The sequence below is a fragment of the Chiloscyllium plagiosum genome, chromosome 14 (genome assembly GCF_004010195.1).
Source record: "Chiloscyllium plagiosum isolate BGI_BamShark_2017 chromosome 14, ASM401019v2, whole genome shotgun sequence".
Taxonomy (NCBI): domain Eukaryota; kingdom Metazoa; phylum Chordata; class Chondrichthyes; order Orectolobiformes; family Hemiscylliidae; genus Chiloscyllium; species Chiloscyllium plagiosum.
In genome coordinates, this window is record NC_057723.1 from 48,930,170 (window position 1) to 48,955,923 (window position 25,754).

Sequence of the window (25,754 nt, forward strand, 5' to 3'; positions counted from 1 at the left end):
GCCCCCACCCCAGTCTGACCTTTCACCCTCACCTTGACCTCTTTCCACCTATCACATTTCCGACGCCCCCCCCCCAAGTCCCTCCTCCCTACCTTTTATCTTAGCCTGCTGGACAAACCTTCCTCATTCCTGAAGAAGGGCTTATGCCCGAAACGTCGATTCTCCTGTTCCCTGGATGCTGCCTGACCTGCTGCGCTTTTCCAGCAACACATTTCCAGCTCTGATCTCCAGCATCTGCAGACCTCACTTTCTCCTCTAATATTAAGCTATGTCCTGTCAGCACTGCTGTGTTTCCCCAACCAGAATTTCACTTTTCAAGTGGACTACTTTAGTGTTCTTGTCAGCTTCCCATTCCATTCAGTTATAAACTGGCAGTGCTCATCAGCTTCCCCTTATCAATATTCTTAATTAGCACCATTAACATCCTGTCTTCTCCCAAAAAGCTCCTTCTAAAATGTCTCCTTACTATAGCTTATTCTTGCCTCCAGTTCTGTGTCCTTCTACATATTGTATATCTTCCAACATTTTTCTTCACCTTTTTATAATAAAAGATGTAGTCTTCCTTTGTTTTCAAAAGCTAAGACCTTGATCTTCAGTTTTGCTTTCAAGATCAGAGATCTTCTTCACTCCCTCCTGGGCTTGGCTTCTACACAGCTAACTTCCTCTAAAGCATTCTGAGCTTATGTAATCTTTACTTAAGAAAGTTGTTCACTGACCAATAGTTTGGTTACTTACTCATTTGCCTTATCATTGAAATTGCTTATTTGGCTTCAATCTTTCTACCTTCTCATCTTCCAATCACATTTGTTCTCCCAATATTCAAAGTCATTTGTCAATACTCCCTCTAGCTTACAAATGCTCATTATAATAGTAATGCAATCATAGAATCCCTACAGGCTATTCAGCCCATCAAGTCCACACTGACTCTATGAAGAGCATCCCCCCCCCAAATAACCCTGCATTTCCCCTGACCAACCACCTAACCTACATATTGCTGGACACTATGGACAATTTAGCAAGGTCACTACACATCTTTGGAATGTGGGAGCAAACCAGAGCACATGGAGGAACCCCATGCAACAATTGCAACATTTAAGAGGCATTTAGATGGCTATTTGAATAGGAAGGGTTTGGAGGGATATGGCCAGGTGCTAGCAGGTGGGACTAGATTGGGTTGGGATATCTGGTCGGCATGGACGGTTGGATCGAAGGGTCTGTTTCCATACTGTACATCTCTATGACTCTCTGTGGAGAATGTACAAATTCCACACAGTCACCTGAGACTGGAATTGAACCCAGATCCCTGGTGCAGTGAGGCAGCAGTGTTTACCACTGAGCTATTGTGCTGTCCCTAGAATCCATAATCTGATTTTTCTCAGAAACTGTGTTATTTATATTGACCATATAAACATTACTTTCTGTGTCCAAATATCTTGTTTGCAGGTATCTTCCCCTACAGGATATCATGTGTATGGAATGTTTGTCCCGAAAGCTGAAGGAGGCAGTTACTGTATATATGCGAGTAGTGAAGGTGGTTGACCTATGTGCTGGCTGCTGGTGGGAGTACATGCCATCAGGTTAGTAAAGTAGAAAGATGAGTGTCATATATTTTGCAGTAATAGTGTCACTACATATGCTCTGAATGTTCAAGTGTGCTTTACTTTTGTAATCAGGTAGGAGGCCTGTGACCTGTGGAGTGCCACAAGGATCGTTGCTGAGTCCACTACTTTTCATCATTTATATAAATGATTTGGATGTGATCATAAGAGGTATAGTTAGTAAGTTTGCTGATGACACTAAAATTGGAGGTGTAGTGCACAGTGAAGAAGGTTACTTCAGATTACAATGGGATCTTGATCAGATGGGCCACTGGGCTGAGAAGTTGCAGATGGAGTTTAATTTAGATAAATGTGAGGTGCTGCATTTTGGGAAAGCAAATCTGAACAGGACTTATACACTTAATGGTAAGGTCCTGGGGAGTGTTGCTGAACGAAGAGACCTTGGAGTACAGGTTCATAGCTCCTTGAAAGTGAAGACGCAGGTAGATAGGAGAGTGAAGAAGGCGTTTGGTATGCTTTCTTTTATTGGTCAAAGTATTGAGTACAGGAGTTGGGAGGTCATGATGCGGCTGTACAGGATATTGGTTAGGCCACTGTTAGCATATTGCGTACAATTCTGGTCTCCTTCCTATCGGAAAGATGTTGTGAAACTTGAAAAGGTTCACAAAAAATTTACAAGGATGTTGCCAGGGTTGGAGGATTTGAGCTATAGGGAGAGATTGAATAGGCTAGGGCTGTTTTCCCTGGAGCGTCAGAGGCTGAGAGGTGACCTTATCAAGGTTTATAAAATCATGAGGGGCATGGATAGGATAAATAGGCAGTCTTTTCCCTGGGGTGGGGGAGTCCAGAACGCGAAGGCGAAGGTTTTGGGTGAAAGGGGAAAGATATAAAAGAGACTTCAGGGGTAACTGTTTCCCGCAGAGAGTGGTACGTGTATGGAATGAGCTGCCAGAGGAAGTGGTGGAGGCTGGTACAATTGCAATGTTTAAAAGGCATTTTGATGGGTATATGAATCTGGTCGGCATGGACGAGTTGGACCGAAGGGTCTGTTTCTGTGCTGTACATCTCTGACTCTAAGTAAAAATATACATCAGACATTAAGAAAGAAGATCTATTAAACGTCAGCTTCTCCTTTAAAGTTGTTTCAGTAGTTAAGAATTTAAAATTCAGATTTCAACTTTGTGTATAAACAATATGTGCTAATTAAATGCTCGCTGCTGCAATGGTTGACCTAGTTTCAAATTTCTGTTTCAAGGCAAGTATCTGGATGGTGTTTTAATGGTGTTAGTCATATGGTACAAAAAGACCATTTAGTCTATTGCACATTCCCCATTGGGTGTGGATAGATAGCACTGGAGTATTTTACCTGACCAAGACATCATGAAGATATAGTTCAATTCTGTAAAATGTGCCTTGGAAATCAGGTAATAGAAAAACCGGCACTTTTGATACCCATACAAGTATTGGAGCATAATTAATTGAGTGTTAGTAGATTGTGTAGGAGGATCATTACTTTTATCAAAGGAAGAATGTTGGTGCACCTTCACAGTTATAAACACAGATTTCCAGAAGATATTTCTTGGAGGACAGTTACATGTTTCTCCCTTGGATGATAGTGCTGTAATGTTCGACAATGATCTCTGATATGGATCAGCCAACACCAGACTCCCCTCCCAAGTCTTTTAATAAGATAACCTAAGCCCTAATTTTTATATATTCTTACAACCCAGTTAAAAGGAAGCAAAAAGAAGAATGGCATAATTTTACTGTATTGAAATACTTCACAAGATGATTTATTATTTAACCACTAGTCACCAACTGTTTCAATATAGGCAGCATCCCATCAACACATCCTTGACAAAGACAAATCAGCAACTTGGTTATTATTCTGATGTACTGTCTCTCTAGTCCAGGAGAAAGAAGGCCAAAAGAAACGATCTGCCATTTTAATTTAAGAGGAAGCCTTTCTAAGTCTTCACTCGAGCAGCAGCGAACTCTGTCTTTCGGCTCAAGCAAAAGCCACCAACTAACTGAAAATGAAACCAAAATGCTGTTGGGTCTGGTATGAGCCTGACCCCGCCCACTCATTCTTTTGTCTTGCTTTTAAAAAAAACACATAGAACTCAAAGCTGTTTACCTTCTACCTGTCAGAAGACATTTCGGCATTACTGTGAAAGCACCCCTCTGCTTGAGAAACAGCACGGTATCTTAAAGGCACAGTATAGTCACATCTCCAGAAGGAAATTCTTATTGCTGCAAAGTAAAAGTTAATTCAGAGAAAGCACTAATTTTAAGAAATTATTGTTTTGCACTGTTTTATTTGAAACAAAGGATGAAAGTACTGAATCTGAAGCCATAATCAATGAATATGGAATACAGAACCTGTCCTTTTAAGAAAAGGACAACAAGGTCTTCAGTTAGAAGAAAATGAAATAACTATTTAATGTCTTATAATGGAAGCATATATACCATCCAGTTTAAATGTACTGCGAAAGTAGTAATTTTGTCCAATATGCAGGAGAACCCTTAAGTAAAAGCATAGTACTGTCAATGCTGAAGATCTGAAATAAAATTAATGCTGCCAAAACTCAGGTCTAGCAGCATCTATGGAGAGAGAAATAAAGTGAGTGTTTCATGTCAAAAGACTCTTCTTTAGAACTCAGGAGAACAAGCAGGCAAGTACTGCAAATAAAAGACCATAATTATCATTGAACTTTCTTTAACAGAGTCCAAAGTAATCTTATGCCCAGATCGCTCACTGTGCTGTGGAAATAGTAATATTGCCTGTTCATGAGGAAACAAAGAATATCCAGGTAGCCGTTGGTACAAGTAGAAGAATATCAAATACCTATTGAGCTTCCTACTACAAATTCTTCTTTAGAATCCAGTAGGATGGATGGGTGAACCCACAAATGGATGAGCCAGCAGACACAGCCATGCATCATATCTGATTCAAACTAAAAGAATTACACACAAATTAATTTTCTTAACAACAAAGTTTCTATTTATTGTATCCAAACTGATTTTCTTAGCAATTCTGTATCTTAATCAGTAGCACACACTAATATTCAAGTGCGAGGTATCTTAATGCATAGTGAAGACATTTCTTAATTAGATGCACAGTATAGATTGCGGTGTTCTTGAGAAAATTGTTTATCATTAAAGAATACTTGAAGAGTATTCTAGCTTATGTTTGTGTGCTGGATAAATATAATTTTTTTGTGTGTGTTTAATACCAGGTTTCATTGATGCCAGTTTTTTAACACTATTGAAAAAAATGCCTGACTTGGAACAGCTGTATGGATTGCATCCCCGACACTTGGAACGACGGCGAGTCAGAGGGCATGTTGCATTCAGCATTCCTGGTGTACTTGAAGCTTTGCAAGCCTGCCCAAATCTATTGGCAAGTGAAATAAACATTCAACATGCTACTTAAAGATTAATTGTATTTCATGTAGAAAAGTGTTTTTTTTTTAGCATGGTGTACCAAGGACAAACATTGGGTTTAGTGATAAATAGATATTTATAATTTGTTTAGAATAGAGGTAAATGGTTTACAGTTGATGTTGCATTAATTCTAAATTAGTGGCACGTCCCTAAATACAATATAACCGGAACTCTTGTAGACATTTTTAATCAACCTCTCAGAGATGCTGAGAGACCTGAAACCCCTCTGTGCTCTCAGAGCAGGTGGGACCTGAAACCACGCCTTTTGATTGAGAGGTAGGAACCCTACCACTGCACCACAAGAGCCCAAACCTTATTAAGCGAGTTTAAAAAAAAAACCCAAAAGTATTTTATGATCTAGTAATCACATGTACTACTTTCTTTTAGTGAGAATGTTTAATGCAATAAAAAAAATCCAAACACAACACCCAATATTATGTGTGCTATTGCACCTACATCCAATGAAATTAGTAGCATTCTAGATGCATCTAGTTGTCTTATATACATTTAATGGAGCAGTAGTGTTTAGCTTATGGAAGATGAAACATTTTTAAACCTAGACTATGTTGGCAGTTGTTTTAGTATTGGAAGTAATATTACAAGTTCTTGAATCAAGATTATATGCTATTTCCAGATTTCATTATTCAGAAATAAAAATAGCTGGAAATATTCAGGTCAAGTAATATCTGATGAAAGGTCATCAACCTGAAAAATTAATCCCATTTCAATTTCCTTAGATACTGCTTGATCTATGGAGCATTTTCAGCATGTGTTAAATTTCAAATTTCTAGCATCTGCTTTGTTTTACACACATTATTACTCAAACAATACAATTGTAGCTGGTTTACATTTTAATTTTGATTCCAGGAGCCAACTTTTAATTTATGCTGATTGCTTTGGTCTGCTGTTGTGTAAAGATAACTAAAGCTGCCAAAATTCAGATGCAAGCTGAAAACTAATATGATGAGGCTTTATCATTTAGTTTACTACTATTGTCAAGACAAATATTTTGAATAAACCACATCTACATTTCAAGAATATATCTTAATAGTTGATTTTATATTTCAATATTAAGTAGTAAGGTGTAGTAAGTTAATTGTTAGGTTCAAAATAATCCCTGCTAGATTAGTTATAACAAAAAAAATTAGAAGAAGCTCAGATTCTCCACTGCAAAAGTTCCTGAATGAACTTCCCAGAAATTTGGTGAGAAATTGCATTAATTTAAGTCAGTTCAACTGTATAATCTAGTTTCAAGAATTTTATATTTATATTTCGGGACTATGCAAATCTGTAAATTTAGTGAGCTCTCTGGCTGTTAAGTAAAATATGAAATTCTTGTTTCCTCAGTACCTTTATCATTTTTTTTGGTAGGGTGTAGAAACTTCCCATTTAGAATTAGTAGAAGCCATCTGGAATTACATGCCACAGGTCCAGATCTTGGGAAAGTTTCGAAATCGTAATGGTGCTTTCCCAATCCCTCCAGAAAACAAACTAACAATTCCAGTAGGAGTCAAGATACAAACACTCCATCTGGTTGGTAAGCAGAGTTTTATGCATTTGGTTTGCAGTGGAGAAAAAAGGGATTTTAGTTTCAAAATCTCTTGGCTGAAATGTTCCTGTTATTTTGAATTGATTTAGTTTAAATTTCTTTTTCTTTTAGGAGTGAATGTTCCTGAAATTCCTTGTGTCCCAATGTTGAGACACCTGTATTTGCAATGGGTTCGACTAACCAAACCTCAGCCTTTTAAAGACTTTCTGTGTGTCAGTTTACGCACTTTTGTAATGCGGAATTGTGCAGGTACAAAAGAAGAGTATTTTCAACATAGATGCTGTTAAGCAAATAAATTGGCTATTTCTTTAAGCCATTTTTCATGTTCATAAAATGCACTATACTTGCACTTTTTTGAAAACCACAAGTAGTCAGAAATAGAGCATGATTTGTGCTTACAATATGAGGAAAATTTTTAACAAATACATTTGATATGTTGCATTTTGTAGGTCCCACCAATTCCTTAAAGTATGTTCCACTTGTGACTGGGTTAGCTTCAGCCAGGAACTTGGAGCATTTGGAACTAGTTCGTGTACCTTTTCTTGGAGGATTGATTCAACATGTAGTTGAAGACAGCTCCAGATCAGGTATGTGACTTTTCATTATGCTTGAGAATAGGTTAATATGACAAGTTTTGATTTAGTGGCTGCATTTTTTTTCAATAAAAGGAAGTTATTGTATGTTGCCAGTCATTTCAAACCAAATTTTTACACTGATCTTCTTTTTGAATGTGACAAGTTTGTAATAGTTGCCTGTCAATAACAGCTTTGAAGGAAAGTCTAGCACCGAACTTTCAAGTCTGTACAAAATTCATGGTTGACCTATTTTTATTTGACAGTGCCTTTTTGAATTTTGTAAATCAATAAACTAAAATCCAGGAGGTCAGGCAAACGTTTGTGGAATATAAAACAAGGGCAATTATATTAGATTGAATAGTTAGAAAATCTTGAGTTTCAAGTTTGTAACTTGAAGAACTGTACTGATATTCTATAGAAACATTTGGCATGAATTACTTCAGGAGTAGTGCAGAATAGGTGACTGCCCATTATTACATCCTTTCCATTTTTTCTTTGTTTGCATGGAATGTATTTTTAAAAAAGTTGATCTGTTGTTCATCTTTCTTTTGCATCTTTGACGTTGTATTCCATTTTTCTTAAAATAAATCCTTTGAAATTTAACACTAGTCGCAATCTTTTATTTTTATCCAAGTTAGTAAGACTACTATAAATATACAATATTAATGTTAGATTATCTTCGTTCTCCATTTACATAATAAATTCACTTTTGCATTAAATGAAGTCTCACATGATGCTCTACAGCTCTTGAAGATTGAAGTGAGGTTTTGTGGAGACGTAAGCTAGTCCAGTACATAAAAGCAACTACTCAGCAGGATCTGTTGTCCATTTATCCAGGTGCACAGATGGAATTTGACTGAGAGTGAACTAAGAACTAAAATGATCTAGGGTCGAAAGGTTAGAAAGACCTGATCAAAAAAAAAATATAAATAGCTGAGCAGATACTTATGCTTATGTTGAATTGGGCCTTTTTTTTAAAAAAAATTTTCTTAATATAGGTGGTTTCAGAAATCTACATACTATTGTATTTGGAGCATGCAAAAATGCACTAGAAGTGGACCTTGGCTACCTCATTATCACTGCTGCTCGTAGGTGAGTTTATGCAATGTATGTCATAAATGCCTTGTAGGTGTATTAAATGAATTAGTTTGAATAAGATGCACCTATGGAAGACAGTGCCAGAGAGTACAACACCATAACAAATTTATCTCTAATTCGAATTTAAAGGTTAGCAAATACGTCTTGGATTCAATGAGAGCGAAGAATATTCGTGATTGGTAGTGGGAAATATGATTTGTGTAGGTTCAGTTCCCAACAATTTATTTCTGTTTCAGTGCTGTTCTGATGTTTTATGTATAATTTTTGTTACATGCTTTTAACCTCAAAGTAACTGTTTAGTTAACATATTATTCTAGCAAGTTGAAAGATTTGTGGAGTTGCATAGGATTCTCTTTGTATTGTTTAATTTCCTTCAGAAAATTGTAGCGAATATGTGAAAGAAAGAAAGAAGTGTTAGTTCTCTTTGTGAAAGAACAGAACAGGATATGTCCTTGGATAGTAAACAGACAAAGAAAAATGAAAGCTGAATGCCTACGTCAAGTAGCAGCTTACAAAAACAGAGATTGGAAAGACTTTTAAGTATTAGGGGGTAAGAAGTTTCTGTACATTTAATGTTCGTAATAAAAACAGTTGGGAAGCAAAGATGAGATTGAGCCTTGTTTTCTGTTAAATTAGTTTTAAGCATGACTTGATACATTCCAGGAATTAGGTAATGCTAACTCAACATGATATCATTACAGATTATGGTAATAGAATAAAATTGTTTAGTTAATTGTTTAGGCTTCACCAAACCACTGGAATTTTGTCTCATCTTACGTTTTCTTCTCTTGTCCCCCTTTAATACCACCGTCAATTAATTATCTAGTTAACCCATTACGTTACCATTGCTACTTGGAGTAATTCACTTACATTATAATGATCTTTTACAAGAAAAGAAAATTGGAACATTTTACCCAAAATATCTACGAGTACTGATCCTGAAGTTATCATCCCATATTATTGATTTTTCATTGAGTCGAAAAATTATTACGATTAGTCTCTGAACACTCCATTATTGAATAAGCAGAAATTTTCTTGAGTTAAATATTGGGAAACCAAAGTCATTTATGTTTTGAAAATCCCACCGCAAACTTTGTTTCTTAGCCATTGACTACATCCCTTCCTTTGTCCTCTAAATTTCCAAAGTGTTTTAAATATTAATGCCCTATTGATCCCATGCTATGGCATTTCAAATATTCCTCTAAATGCTACTTAGTTATTGTGATAGTTCTGGATGTGAGTTTGCTCGCTGAGCTGGAAGGTACGCTTTAAGACATTTTGTCACCATACTAGGTAACTTAATCTGTGAGGCTCTGGTGATGCGCTGGTGTAACGTCCCGCTTTCTATTTATATTTTGGATTGGTGATGTCATTTCTGTTCTTTTTCTCAGAGGATCGTAGATGGGGGTCCAACTCGATGTATTTGTTGATAGAGTTCCATGCTTCTAGGAATTTTCATGTATGTCTCTATTTGGCTTGTCCTAGGATTGATGTATTTTCGCAGTCAGTGGTGTCCTTTATTATATGTATGTAAGGATACTAGTGATAGTGAGTCATATATCTTTTTGTGGCTCGTTGATGTTCATGTATCCTGGTGGCTAGTTTTCTGCCTGTTTGCGCAATGTAGTGCTTAATACAGTCCTTGCAAGGTATTTTGTAAATGATGTTCATTTTGCTTGTTGTCTGTATAGGGTCTTTTTAAGTTCAATGGCTACTGTTTTAGTGTGTTGGTTGGTTTGTGGGCTACCATGGTGCCAAGAGGTCTGAGTAGTCTGGCAATCATTTCAGAGATGTCTTTGATGTAGGGTAAAATGGCGTTTTGTCCACTTATTTGATTTTGTTGCTGAGAAATCGGCAGATGGTGTTTATTGGGTACCCGTTCTTCTTGAATACACTGTATAGGTGATTTTCTTCTGCTCTTAGTTCCTCTGTGCTGCAGTGTGTGGTGGCTCATTGAAGTAATGTCCTAATGCAGCTTTGTTTGAGGATGTTTGGATGACTGCTTCTGTAGTTCAGCATTTGGTCCGTATGTGTTGTTTTCCCATAGACGCTGGTTTGAAGTTCCCCGTTGATTGTTCGCTACTGTGACATCTAGGAATGGCAGTTTGTTGTTGTTTTCATCCTCTTGTGAATTTTATGCCAGCAAGGATGTTATTGATAGTCTTGAAGATTTCCTCTAATTTGTTACTTTTAGTAATGACAAAGGTGTCATCCACATAGGGGATCCAAAGTTTGGGTTGGTTGGTTGGCAGAGCTATTTGTTACTGCTTCTGCTAGGAACCCTGATATCGGTGATCTCGTGGGTATTCTGTTGTTTTGCCTTTAGATATTGTTATTGAAAGTGAAGTGGGTGGTGAGGCTTGACGATGTTGTCTTTATTGAAGTTGGCAGTGTCTGGTGTTTGTGTTTTTGGTTCTTCTAATGGTGTAGTCAATGTTTCTTTTGGCCAGGTTGATGTTGATGGGTGTGAACAGGGCTGTTTTTGTCAAAGGAGACCATTATTTCATCTTCTATCTTGGTGTCTTTGGCTTTTAGGAATTCTTGGGTGGAGTGAATGGAGTGATGTGAGTCCTCTACTAAGTGTTTTCGTCTTTTGTGGAGTTTCTTGGCTAGTCTGTACATAGGTGTTCCAGGTAGTGAGACTGAGTCTGGCGGGGGGGTCCTGGTTTGTGAAATTTGGGTAGTCTGTAGAAGAATTGTGTGTTGGATCAGTCTGATTTCATTTGTTGTAAGACTGTCTTGTTTAATTCTCCTGATTTCTTAAGTGTTTTTGTGTAAGGCTGTGATTTGGTTTTCTAGTTATGGGGTTGGGTCTATCACCACTTGTTAAGTGTCAGTATCTGCAAACAGTGCATTCGCTTTCTCGCAGTAATCTGTTTTGTTTAAAATGCCTGTCAAGCGTCCATTTGTCTGCAGGTAGCATTACTTTTTTGAGTCCTTCTAGTGCTTTCCTTGTGTGTTATATGTTTCCTTCCTTTTTCTTGCTTAATGTTGGTGCATCTGTCTGTCTCGTGGTTTGCTGAGTTTACTCTGAGAGTTTGTTGGCTTCCAATGTTCATTCTGATGCTGATAAGAAATCTTTTTGTCCACATTGCTGAAGTTGTAATTTTAATCTTCTTACTAAGACAGCTTTTTCAGTGTCTATTAGGGTTTTTTTTTATCCAGACTTCTGTGTTGTTTTCTTGTGAGTTTGTCTAGTTTTTTCTGCAGGTTTAGTTTTTTTCATTTTCTGTTTGTCACTGTCTAATACCTATGGCTCGTTGTACTGGCGTGAAATTTCCTGGTTGTAGTTACAGAGGACTCAACCAACCAGAAACCCTAGCCACTCTCCCCTACATCAAATACATCTCTGAAATGACTGCCAGACTACCCAGATCCCTTGGCAACATGGTAGTCCACAAGCCCACCAACACACTAAAACAGCAGCTAATGAACTTAAAAGACCCTATACAAACAGCAAGCAAAATGAATTTCATTTACGAAATACCTTGCAAGGAGTGTATTAAATACTACATTGGACAAACAGGCAGAATACTAGCCACCAGGATACATGAACATCAACAAGCCACAAAAAGACACTACCTATTATCACTAGTATCCTTACATACAGATGAAGAAGGACGCGAGTTTGACTGGGAAAACACATGCATCCTAGGACAAGCCAAACAGACACGCATGAGAATTCCTAGAAGTAAGGCGTTTCATTTGGAACTCTATCAAACAAACACATCGATTTGAACCCCAGCTACCATCCTCTGAGAAAAAGAACTGGAAATTACATCACCAACCCTAAGAAACCTAAACACATAAATAGAAAGTGGGACATGACACCAGCGCTTCAACGGAGACTCACTGATGTTACCCAGTATGGTAACGAAACGTCTGAAACTGAACCTTCCAACTCAGTGAGCAAACTCACATACAGAACCTCAACCTGAGCTACAAATCTTTTCAAAACTCGCTAATATTGTGATTGTTCCTGCCTCTGCCACCTTTCAGACAGTGTTCCAGATTCTCACCGTTAATGAATTATATAGTCACTTGCAGGGAGGAGCATCCAGAGAAGGCAACATTCATGCAGCCTTCTTGACCAGTCTTGCATGTGACATCATGTCAGAAGCTTTACTGAAGTCTATGTAGATTACATCAACTGTACCAACCTTAATAAAAAAAGTACACACCAAGCCACTTCTTTGTAAAAACTCAATCAAACTGTCAGACATGACTTTCCCCTGATGAAGCCAGGCTGACTATCCTTGATTAATTCTTGCCTGTCCAAGTGAAGGTTGATTTGTTCCTCAGAGTGATACCACATTAGCTGTCTTTTCCTCCATTTGACACCTCTGCTGTGGCCAGGAAGGATTTGAAAACATCTCCTTACTTGCTTCCCACAGCAGTTAGCAATATACCTAATCTGGGCCTGGACATGTATCCAATTTTAAGTCTTCGAAAATTGCTAGTATTACCTCTTCTTTGATTGTGATTTGTTCAAGTATATCTTAAGTCCTCTTCCCTGATATCTATACCTGATCACCTTTGGCAGATAGGATTAATTTAGAATGGCATAATGGTTGTCACAGACATGGTGGGCCAAAAGGCCTGTTCCTGCACTTTACTGTTCTATTTGCTATAGTTAAGGCAAACTACTCATTTTAAAACCTTACCTACATTTTCCAGTTCCCTGCACAGTTTGGCACTTTGCTCTCCAATGGACCCTGCTTAACTTCTCACCCCTAATATACTTATAGCATGCCTTTTAGATTTTCTTTTATTTTATCCACTAAAATCTTCATGCTCCCATGCATCTTGACCATTGGTACCCACCAAAACTTCCCAGTTCACTTTGGCTGTATAACGTAGCTTGCTAACTCTCCATGGATGCTGTCTGACCGCTGTGATCCTTATCATTTGTTGTTTTCAGTGCTGATTCTAGCATCTGCAGTTATTTACTCCCTCACATTAAAATTAGCCTGCCTCCCACTCACTTTTATTCCTGGTCCATCTTTGTCTTTTTTCCATGACTATCTTTATTCTTATTGTGTTATGATCACTGTTACTGAAATGTTCCCTCAATGATACTTCTACTTGCCTAGCTTTGTTCTCTAAAATCAGATCTAACACAGATCGGACTTTGTACACGTTGGCTTGAAAAGCTTTCCTGGATATTTTTAAGAGCTCCCCCCACACCCCCAAACCTTTCATTCTTTGTCCATCCCAGTTAATAGTGGAGAAGTTGAAATCCCTTCTCACATCATTTACTTCTGTCTGGAATTTGCCTACATGTTTGCCCTTGCATTTCTCTCTGACTGTTTGGTGGTCTACAGTACACTCCAACGTTGTGATTGAGTCCTTTTTTTTTAAAGTGGTACCTGTGTCTGTCTCAATAAGGGGGAGGCCATGTTGAGAAGGAATTTCATCACTTAACCAGAATACTTGGGAGAGTCAATTATTGAGTATGTTCAAGACTGATTATGATTTCTAATGTTCTTTAAGGGATACGGGAATAGTGTGGGAAAATAATTTTGAAATTACTCAGCCTTGATCTCAATGGTTGGAGCAGGCTCAAAGGGCTGGATGGCGCATTCCTACTTCTGTTTCATGTCATTGTAAAGATAAAGTCTTGTCTTTTCTATGTTTTTGATTGTGGACTGAAATGAGAAAAGAACTGTTTTTAAATAACCAGGATTGCTGGAGGTTTGCTGTATATTTTGGATGCAAGTAGCCTGATGCTGACTGTGAAAATTTTGCACTACTGCTGCTTTTAGTAGTAGTTTGAAGTGTAATTTGCAGATGAACTGGAGCTGGTACATGTCGCTGATTGGCCTGTGGACTAATAACCAATTATTGATGGCAAAGGCTTTCTGCCTGTCTGCAGCAATGTAATTGGTTCTCAGATAACTGAGTAGCTTGAGGCTGTGAACCAGATGCAGAAAAAACTTCTATTATCTCGAGTTTATTTTTTTTCTCCAGCAGTTGCTGTAAGATTGGATTTTTAATTAATAAGTCTTTCATGAATGAGACTGCCACGGTGTGCTGTTGTAAACCAGTGAAAGCAATTAGAAGGGGAAGGCTGCGAAGCACCATTCTGGTCAGCACAAGAAATACCTCAGCAGATCCTATGAACAGAGACAACTGAACTGTTTTCTCAGTTTTCCCTCTCAATACACCCTCCTTATTCTTGTGCATGTGTGTATAAGGAGTTTATAAGGTGTTTAGTGTTTTAACTAATAGCTATATGATAGTTCAGTTGTTTCAGGTAGAATTTTATTACTTGTAATAACTAGTAATTTTTAAGTTCTTACCTAAAAAGGAAATAAGATATGGTCTTGGTTTTGCCTCCTGTAAGAATTAAATCAAAGTATTTAGTGATCTGGATGAAGGCAAAGTATTTAGATAGGAGTGAAGGCTTTTCCCTTTTTGTTAAGAGTTCCAAGATGAAATTTGCAAGAAAGGTGATGGTTGGTATGTAGGGGAGATTGGGTAGTTGAGGGGAGGTGGAAAGAGAAGGGCATTGAGTTGGGGTTATAGCTGTCTTTGTATGGTCAGTGTGAAACGTTCCTCATCATTAGCACATGGATTGTGGCATTGACTTCAGATTCTGGACGTCACTGCCATGCATGGATCAGAGAGGCCTGTGCAGCCAGAAAGAAAATGAGAGGGAATTCTAATTGGGGATCAGTTTTGTAGCTAGCCAATAGTTAAAGCAAATTTTAGTCCCATTGATATTTCCTAGGTAACTAATTGGAAATTAGAACCCACCAGTCTCTGAATCTAACTGAATTGTGAACTCTTTGGAAGTTTCCACACGCTGGAAAATTGTCCTTCAGATGTTTAAATTTCATGGGTAATTGCAGTATAATCATTGCATTGGAACTTCCAAGAGATCCCTGAATCTTTTGAGGTCTGATCTGACCTCCAGCTATTTGAAGATTTGGGTATACCCTTTAAATGTCTGTGAGGCATGGTTAAGCTTCATTAGGCTTCAGAGCAAAGATTGTCATTTTGGGAAGAACACTTCATGAAATAATTGTATAAAAGATTACCTTAATTTCATTTGGCGATCCTCTGATCAGTGCTTGCTCCAAGGCGTGCTTTATATGATCTGGCTTCAAAACCTAACTTGTATAAGGTTCTTGAAGAAGGAGACTGTCTGCTTTCTTGGGAAAAATGTTCCTGCGACCATAATAGTTTCCCTCTTTTCATGGAAGCAATGGAATAATTCGTACTAGTGTAGAATAGAGGATTTGATGAAATTATGAAATTTCAAAATGCCCTGATGCTGTGTACATTGCAACAATGCAATGAAAAGATTAAAAACAGGCAGAGGATGAGGTCACCTTTTTAATGGATCTTTAAAGTAGGAAGCAAAATTGAAACAGTAATGATAGACAAACATGTCCCAGGAATGTCTAATGAACAAACTTAAAAGTACCATCAGTAAACATCGCAAAACAGAATAGTCAGGACCTCAGAACTAATCAATAACAGAATAAAGATAGTGATAATTCTGAAAATATTGTACTGCTCACAGGAAATTTAATGCTTTGATGAATCAGTTGTTTGTGGACTCTTTTGTCTGGTGCTGCACTTGATCTTTGACAGTACATGGAATACATTGTTTTTTATTCCTCCATGGAATGTGGGCATCACTGGCTAGGCCAGCATTTATTGCCCATCCTCAAGTTGTCCTTGTGGTGGTGAACTGTCATCTTGAACCACTATAATCCATTTGGTGTAGGCAAACCCACAATGATTGGTTAAATTTGTTACCTTGATGTATTAAGTGTTAAGATTGACGTGACATTTTTAAGAAAAGGTATTCCTTAGTTTTTGGCAATGTCAACATATTGAGGCCACTGAAGTGTTGTATTTCCATGTAAGTTAGCTGGAGTAAGTAAGTACTGATGTAGTTTCTTTCTAATGTTATACCTTGCCTTTGAATAAATCCTTGATTGAAAAAGACACAAATTAAACTGAGATCATAAGGCAACTGATTTAGAAAGGCAGTTGTTTTGCAGTTTACCTAATCAGGGTATCTCCTTAACAAAACCTCAGTTTCTTTTCATTGGCTCAGTGGTTAGTAATGCTGCCTCATAGTGCCAGGGACCTGGGTTCGATTCCAGCCTCGGGTGACTGTGCAAGTTCCACAAAGACATTCTCTCCGTGTCTGTTTGGGTTTCCTCCGAATGCTCCGGTTTCCTCCCATAGTCCACAGATGTTCAAAATAGGTGATTTGGCCAAACTAAATTGTCCATAGTGTCCAGGGATGTGCAGGTTAGTTGCATTAGCCAGGGGAAATGTAGAGTAATAGGGTAGGGGAATGGGTCTGTGTGGGATAATATTAGGAGAGTTGGTGTGGACCTGTAGGGCTAAAATGGCCTGTTTCCACACTGTAGGGATCCTAAACAAAAGTAGTAATGACATAAGGTAATAAGAACAAGAAAGGAAAAAGAGCCATCATATTAAAATTGTGTAGGAATTTCCTTGCCCTACTTGGCAAACAGCAAGCAAAGTAGCAGGTTAGTGACAAGTACACCAAGCTGTCGAGCTGTTGTGCGAATAGGGGATGAAAAGAAGGAAGTGACTACATTCTCTACAATCTTTCTATAATGATAGATCTCAAGGACGAGATAATTATTAGGGAGAAAGTCATGGAAAAACAGAGTGCAGATCTAGGCGACCCAGTGAGGAGTTTTGAAGCAGAATTTGCAATGATTTGAGAGCCATGTGAAATATGTATGTCATGAATATTCTTTTCAGGAATAGACTCACTATGATTGATAAAATTGTGAAAACTCCTCTAAGCCGTAATCTACAAGTTGACAACTTCCTTAGTATAGCCAATTCATGCAAAGAATTCACTCCAAATGTTTGAATGATATAGCTCCCATCAGTTAGTCTATACAAAACCCAAATTGCCTCCTGGACTGTGTGGTAGCCTTTCAGTTTTAAAAGGTATCATTTTCTGATTAGTAACACCCTTTCTGAATGTTTGAATGTTTACTGTGCAGAGAGATAGGTTTTCATCAAAGCTGAAGTATGTGATAATACTGAGAGCTTTGAGACATCGTATAAGCTTGACTGAAACAGAATGTAATTAGTGAGATTTGGTGTATTACAAAATGTTCATAGGAAGTGGAAAAGCCCCTGGATGAGGTAGTGGATCATTATAGTAAAACTGTACTTGTTAAATATTGCGATCAAATTGTTCAACTTTGTTCATCATGATTAAGTGGAATTAATTCTGTGCAGCTGACAAGTGAACAAAGTCACCTGTACCTGCTGAATGGCTATTTAGTGTAAGATGAGTGATTTATGATGCACAGGGCCAAGCTATCACATCCACAGGCCAGTTACCCAAAGGAGTCGAGTTCGTGGCAATGTGCAACAATTGTGGAACCTGCAGGAAAAAGTGCTGACAAGTTTACACATTGAATGCTCAACTTGATGGCTCAAAACTGAGGTCCATAAACAACCAGAATAAGTTGAGAGTGCAGAGTAAGATAATGTACTGTGTGTGTAGAAAGTGGGTATGGAAGTGCTTTTTGCATCAGAAAACCATCATGTACCAGAGAAGAAACTCCAATAAAGTTTTACCATCTAGACTTTACACACACAATTAGACTTGAATGTGAAAAGAATCGTGGAAATGGTGCTTAAGGTTAATGTGAAGTTAGCTGCTGAAAGTTTTGAAGGGCGACTGGATTGTGCCTCATTTCATAGTTGCATAGATCAGATAACATAAAGGCTGTGTTTCTCCTGAGTAATATTTTTCAGAGAGCTATTTCTGCAACCACCCAAAGAAGCAAATGGAAAGCTATCACAAATGTCCAAGAATTAAACAATGATTCCAGTGCATTTTTTTATTATTGGAGAGATCGGTTTTGCTGAAAACGGGTGGTGTTGAACTAAAGGTGTTTCTTATTTTCTTGGTATTCTGTCAAATGTTTTTGGCAAACTTTTAGATCTCTTCACGATGCATGATTTCTGGAAGTACAGCTGAATGAGAAATGTTATTGTTAGTTTAATTTAAAATTAGGTATCATGCTCATAATTTATTTAAATATGTTGGTTTAGATGATTAACAGAGGAGATTAGATTATATTACAGTGTGGAAACAGGCCCTTCGGCCCAACAAGTCCACACCGACCCACCGAAGCGTAACCCACCCATACCCCTACATTTACCCCTTACCTAACACTACGGGCAATTTAGCATGGCCAATTCACCTGACCTGCACATCTTTGGACTGTGGGAGGAAACCGGAGCACCCGGAGGAAACCCACGCAGACACAGGGAGAATGTGCAAACTCCACACAGTGAGTCGCCTGAGGCGGGAATTGAACCCCGGTCTCTGGCGCTGTGAGGCAGCAGTGCTAACCACTGTACTGCCCACTGGGATAACTTTAAATGGATATTCTGATTTACTGTTACTTCCATCCTGATTGATCATACTATGGTGTCAAAGATGATAACTCAAAGAAAAAGTAGAAATCTAAAGCTTAATTGGTTTGTGCAATCAGATTTGAACGTGGTTTCCCATAGTAGAGATTGGGAGCCCAATTGGGTTTGCAGGCTGAAATTTTGAAGTTGGAGGCTCCAAGGCAACCATGCACCCCTGAACTCACACCGGTTGCAACCGTTCTGGAACCTTGAAGTGGGGTCATGGCAAAAAATGATTTGGCATGGAGTAGGCCAAATGCCCCATTACCCTCCCTATGACTTACAAGTATCTTGTCTAGCGTTGAAGAAATCTGGTACAAACTTGAACCAGGACCTAATCAAAAGATAAAAAAACAAAACTGCGAAACGAAAGCATATGTTTTTGGAAAAGCTGAACAGGTCTGGCAACATCCGTGAAGAGAAATCAAAGTTAACGTTTCTGGTCTGATACCCTTCCTCAGAACTGATAGTAGGTAGGAAAATGTCAGTTTACGTGCAGGAGATAGGGGGATAAGGAGTAAACATTAGGGAGGGATAGAGCCCAAAGGGAGAGAAGAACAGTTGAACAGGCAAAGGAGTCAATAATCTAGCGAGGAGGGTGAATAGCTGTTAATGGAGATTATTAGACGCGAACAATAATGTGGAGATGCTGGTGTTGGGAAAGTTTAAAAATCACACACCAGCTTATAGTCAAACCGGTTTATTTGGAAGTACAGAGGAACCTTGATTATCTGAAGGACATGGGTCGAGAGTATTTCATTCAGTTAATCGGAGTGCTGCTCCTTCATCAGGTAGCTAGTAGCTACCTGACAAAGGAGCAGTGGTTCAAAAGCTTGCACTTCCAAATAAACCTGTTAGACCATAACCTGGCATTGAGTGGTTTTTAACTTGGCTAGCAATAGGTGGTGTGTAATGACAGATTATGTGATAACAAGACCTGGTGTGTATAGCATGGGGGAGTTGAGGCCCTAAAATTTATTGAATTTGATAAGAGTCCAGAGGGCTGCAGGATCACCAAATGGAAAATGAGGTGTTGGTCTTTCACTGTGCGCTGGCTTCGCTGGAACACTGCAGCAAACATGAGGCACAAATGTTTTCCAGGGAACAAGGTGATATGTTAAAGTGGCAAGCTCTCGGGGTTTATTTTGTGGGCGGAACCTGGATGTTCTGCGAAGTGGTCACCCAGTCTCTGCTTTGTTTTCCTAATGTAGAGGAAACCACATTGTGGGTAGCAAATGCAGTAGATTAGATTGGGAGAAGTGCAGGTAAAGTGCTGCTTCACCTGCAAGGTATATTTGGGACCTTGGATACTGAGGAGGGAGGAGGTAAATGGAATATAGTCAGGCCTACTTGCCTAATCAAAGGATACTGGTTGCTTTTGTCCTCTGTCTATATTTATAAATGCAAGGAACCTACTTTTTTTAGAATCTTTAATTTGGCCTGCCATGATTTAAAGGCTTGCGAACATAGATCCCAGGTGTCTGTATCCTCCACCTTGTCTTTAAATTTTCACAAGTTTAAATTGTCTCATTCTTGCCATCAACTTAATCACTTCACACATTTCATCTGCCACATTGGTCTTCCTGACACATGTCTATGTACCACCATTTGTTACATCGAGTTTTGTTTCATCAAACTTTTAAAGTTTTATATCCTGTATGCTCAAGTATACTTCATAAATATCAGAAAAGGCAGTGGACTTGCACAAACTACCCAGGAGACAGCACAACACATTTTCCGAAAAACAATTTGTTTGCTTTCTGTTCTTGAGCTAATTTTGTTTCATGCAGCAACTGCTCCTTTAATCTCAGGCTACATCTATTATGTACTACTTTATTATAGTGGTTCTCAAATTATCCGTCTGTACCCTCTAGTGTAGGGTCATGGCTGGTCCAAAATGTCAGTCACTCACAATGAAGTGCTGTTGCTGAGGCCATATAGGGAACCAGGCAAGAACCCCAATTCTCTCTACTGCGGTAGAGGCATACTTTGACAGGCTCCCCCTGTGCATGGCAAGACTTGTAATAAGTGCAAGCAACAACACTGCAGTTTTATAAATAATGTTATTGTTTTATTAAATTAATATGAATGCACAATAATTGTTTCTCAGAATTTTTTTCTAATTTTATTATATTTTTAGAATGTTTCAAGTAAGCGCGCTTCTAATGAGGTTTTACCCAGTGGAGAGTAAAGGCAGGTGAGATAGGATTTGTAGGGTCTTTTGCTGAAGTGCTTCATTGGCAACTTGGTTTTGAGAGCTGCTGTTTTAGTAAATATTTTTGATGGTATTGTGCACAATTTAAATCTCTCTGAGGCCTTTCAACATTTTGAACATTTGAGAATATTTCCAAAATGAATGAAAGAGCTTAAATGCTCATTTTGTAGCTTTGTACATCAGTAAAAACAATGAGGTTTTTGTTTAATATGCAAGATTGCATATTTAAGGGAATTACAATGAGGACTGGCATAATCAAGACTCCCCAAATATTGTATATATGCAGCAACATGAAAGGAAAATGATGGCAGTAGGAAGAGTGTATAATTTTATCTAAGGACAGGAAGACAAATAAGCTGCACAGTATGGCAATGTTTGCGACCTTTGTCCTTTTGAAAATCTGGTAGATTCTTATTTGTAGAAATGGGAGTATGCAAGTATATTTTTAAGAAGTCAGTAACCTGACAATTTTGAGCTGTTCTGTTCTACTTGCTTTAGGTTACATGAAGTTCGTATTCAACCTTCGCTAACCAAAGATGGTGTTTTCTCAGCACTAAAAATGGCAGAGCTGGAATTTTCCCAGTTTGAAACCCTGCACCTTGGATATGTTGATGAATTTCTATTGCAATGTAAGAATCTGAAATTATCTACTTTTTAAAACTGGCACTTCATTGGTGTGATTCAGAACAGAGCTATTCACCAATGGTAAATAATTCAGTTAAATTGACTATCTTGCCAATGGTTCTTTTATGGGTTTTCGGTTTAACATAATAAACATGGATATTAAACACATGGAAGTAAAAAAAGAATTGTCTGTGTTCCAACTATGCTAGTTTACGATTTACTAATGCATATTTTCTCTATTTCCAGGTAAGATGACAAATGCTGAATTAGTGAAGCATGGTTTGGCAGATGTGGTTGAGAATCCTGGTATCATTACAGACATTGGAATGAAAGCCGTAAATGAAGTATTTCCTTGTATCAAATACCTAGTTATTTATAACTGTCCCCATTTGCACAATGCACATAACTGGATAACAGGTACAGGTGCTTTTTTGTCTTTAGTTAAGTGTTAAATAGAAATATTTGTTTTTGTATATGTTACTTAGGCTGCAATAGTTTGAACTCATGGAAGATTATGCAGTAGAACTTGCAAGAGGTGATCGGTGATATGGAATAGAGTTGTTACTCAGTTCAGTCATTTCAATGCATGTTTATTGCTAAATTTAAGATAGTTCCCAAATAATATGCATATTTATTTGAAGCTGTTTGCAAAATTATGATTTTAAAATTGAATGATGATGAATTCCATGAAGAAAGGCTTTCATTCCTGTTATACCCCCTTGTGTTTCAAATATTACAGCTTTTTTAAAAAAAAAAGCAAGTTGTGCATTTATTTTGAAGTGTGGTGACTAACGTTGGCAAACATTTCATGATCATAACAAAGAAATATGGTTTCCTTCCTCAGCATTTTGAAAAAAAGCAAATCATAGTTATTTATTGCATAATCTCTGTACACAGATCAAAATTCAAACTGTAGTGCCAGTAATGCAAGAATGTGAGTTGAAGTTCATTGTAGATGTGCATGACGTCAGTTAAGTTTATTTGTGGATTTAAATCAGGTGCTCAACCTTGAGATCCTTAAGTATTTGTAGGGGATTCCAAACATGGTCAATAATAGCTTTTCTTTCATCTGTCATCCCCTGACCAATCTTTACCAACTTATCACTTCAGGATTAGATGGAACCAATTTTTGTTTGGGCTGCTTGGCTGGCCACTTCTTTATCCCTGTTGCTACTTCTCCAGCCTCATTCTTCAGTAATCCAAAGTTCACACCTGCCTTTCTCTCAGCTTTTTATTTATGTAATAAAAATCCTTAATATTACTAGCTATCTTACCCTGCGATGTCATTGAGCACCCCCCCATTGTTTTTTTTAGTTATTATCTGCTGATTTGTAAAGGCTTCCCAATCTTCTGGCTTCCTACTGATCTTCACATTATACATCACCAAATCCAGAATAGCTTGTTCCCTCATGGGTTTTGCTACAAGCTACTCCAAAAAAAAATCTCATAGACATTCCACAAATTTCTTTTCTTGAGATTTGCGACCAGCCTGATTTTCCCAGTCCAGCTTAATGTTGAAGTCCCTCGTAATTATTGTAATAGTGCATTTCTTGCATGCCTTCTGATCTGCTGATTTATTCCCCACATCCTGACTACTGGGGTATGGTGGTAAATGCTTCTGCTAATTAAACCAAACACAGAAAAGTTCACCTTTCTTCTTAATCTGTTAAAGTGTGAGTGACAGAGAGCCTTCGCTACCAAAGTTCCACTATTAAAGAAAAAATATCAATTTTATTCTTTAACTCTTAAAGTGAACATTAACCAACAACTATTTACAAATCTACGCCTCCTTTTCTCTGAAAGGTTTGTTATCTACTTCCCACTCTAATACTGTACTGATCCAATAAAAGCCCCAATTAAAATTACAGCAACTTAATTTTCAGACAGTGGCTGTTGTCTCCAGTGTCTGCCTTCCTCTGTTTGTAGATCTCCCTGCGTCGTCTTCGGTCTTCTGCTGCAAAGATGTTTCAAATGGTAAAGGTACCTTTGATAGTGTGTGTTTTTCAGGCAATCTCTCAATGACAGTTCGTGCTGTCTCTCTGGCTAACTCTCGAAATGCCAGCTTATTTATATCCCAAACATCAGATTGTCTCATTGGTTCGATGTCAAAACAGTAAAATTCAAATTTGATTCGGTTTTTTAGTATCTTAGAGCATAATTTAAACTGGTTAAATTCAAATAGTAGTCAAAACATCTGAGGTATCAAGTTTACAATCAAATGTTACATTAGATTAGATTACTTAGTGTGGAAACAGGCCCTTCGGCCCAACAAGTCCACACAGACCCGCTGAAGTGCAACCCACCCATACCCCTACATTTACCCCTTACCTAACACTACGGGCAATTTAGCATGGTTAATTCACCTGACCCACACATCTTTGGACTGTGGGAGGAAACCGGAGCACCCGGAGGAAACCCACGCAGACATGGGGAGAATGTGCAAACTCCACACAGTCAGTCGCCTGAGGCGGGAATTGAACCCAGGTCTCTGGCGCTGTGAGGCAGCAGTGCTAACCACTGTGCCACCGTGCCGCCCACATATTTTCTATTTTCAATTTTCCATATACTCTGAGACTGCTAGTCAGTCACATGGCAGTTGCCTGCAAACTCTCACTGCCAAAACAGCCTTCACACTCACTCAAAGGTACAGTGCACACCTTCAACTTCATAAGAGGCCTGTATATAACTCTTTTTTTTGTTTTACCTTTGTGGTTTCTCAACTCTACCCTCAGGTTCTACACCTTCTGTCTCTCTCCCACTGCATGTTATCAATTTAGTTTCATTTCTTATTAATAAGACAGCCCCAACCCATCTCTCTGTTCTTTTGATAGGGCGCATATCCTTTGATTACTTAGTTCCCAGCTTTGGTCCCCTTGCGGCCATGTATCTGTGATACCTACAACAAAATACCTGCCAATTTCAGTCTGCACAACAATCTCGTCTTGTTTCGTATATTGCGTGCATTAAAATACAACATCCTCAGTCCTATGTGGACTGCCCTGCTTCTCATCGTCGTCCCCTTATCTGCTGTGCCTGAAGTTAGATTCCTGACCCTTTCCGTGCACTCTACCTCCTACATTTGTAACTAGATCATTAATGTACATTTTTTTAAAAATGCAAGGGTCCCAGCACTGAACGCTGACATGCCAGTGGACGCAGGCTTTCAGTCACACAAATGACCTTTGACCATCACTTTGTTTTCCTTGTTGCCACTAAGCCAATTTTTAAAAATTCATTCACTGGATGAGGGTGTCAGTGACTAGGTCAACATTTATTGCCCATTCCTAATTGCCCAGGAGGCAGTTAAAGCTCGACAGCATTGCTGTGCATTGGAGTCACATGTTAGTTAAACTAGGCAAAAGTGAGGACTGCAGATGCTGAAAATCAATCTAGATTAAAGTGGTGCTGGAAAAGCACAACCAGTCAGGCAGCATCCGAGGAGCAGGAAAATCAACATTTCGGCCAAAGCCCTTCATCAGGACTGAAGGCAGGGAGCCTCCCGTGGCCATCTCTTTAGTCTGAAGGAAGTGGGAGGATTCAAAAGAGAAATTGTTCAGGGTGAGGACCAGTTCAACGAAACGAATGAGTGTCGGTGGAAGGGTACTATTGGGGACATCGGGAGAGGAAGAAACTGAGGCCTGGAGGCCCTGGTCATGGCGGATGGAGGTGTAGAGGGATTGGAAGTCCATGGTGAAGATGAGGCGTTGGGGGCTAGGGAAGCAGAAGTCTTGGAGGAGGTAGAAGCGTGTGGGTGGTGTCCCGAACGTATGTGGGGAGTTTCTGGAGTAGGGGGGATAGGACAGTATCGAGGCAAGTCGAGATGAGTTAAGTGGGGCAGGAGCATGCTGAGACAATGGGTCGGCCAGGGTGGTCAGGCTTGTAGATCTTGGAAAGGAGGTAGAATCGGGCGGTGCAGGGTTCCCAGACTGAGGTTGGAAACTGTGGGTGGGAGATCTCCTCGTGAGGTGACGAGGTTGTGTGCTTTCCACATCCATCAAAGTTTCACCTGCACGTCAACCAATATCATTTATTGTATCCAGTGCGGCCTCCTCTACATTGGGGAGACTGGATGCCTTCTCGCAGAGCCCTTTAGGGAACATCTCCGAGACACCCGCACAATCAACCTCACCATCCCGTGGCCCAACATTTCAACTCCCCCTCCCATTCAGCCGAGGACATGCAGGTCCTGGGCCGCCTCCACCGCCACTCCCTCCCCACCCGACGCCTGGAGGAAGAACGCCTCA

The 25,754-nt window shown here is 38.9% G+C and overlaps 1 protein-coding gene across 4 annotated transcripts in view; it reads left to right on the forward strand.

Annotated features, from left to right (window-relative positions):
- Positions 1–25,754, forward strand: part of fbxo38 (F-box protein 38) — a 74,291-nt gene that overhangs the window by 7,276 nt on the left and 41,261 nt on the right. For all 4 annotated transcript variants that reach the window (XM_043703762.1, XM_043703764.1, XM_043703760.1 and 1 more), the window contains exons 3-10: positions 1,444–1,577; positions 4,799–4,962; positions 6,378–6,543; positions 6,667–6,804; positions 7,005–7,142; positions 8,129–8,222; positions 21,385–21,515; positions 21,757–21,927. In XM_043703762.1, the coding sequence (XP_043559697.1) occupies positions 1,444–1,577; positions 4,799–4,962; positions 6,378–6,543; positions 6,667–6,804; positions 7,005–7,142; positions 8,129–8,222; positions 21,385–21,515; positions 21,757–21,927 (1,136 nt within the window). The remainder of the gene's footprint in view (positions 1–1,443; positions 1,578–4,798; positions 4,963–6,377; positions 6,544–6,666; positions 6,805–7,004; positions 7,143–8,128; positions 8,223–21,384; positions 21,516–21,756; positions 21,928–25,754) is intronic.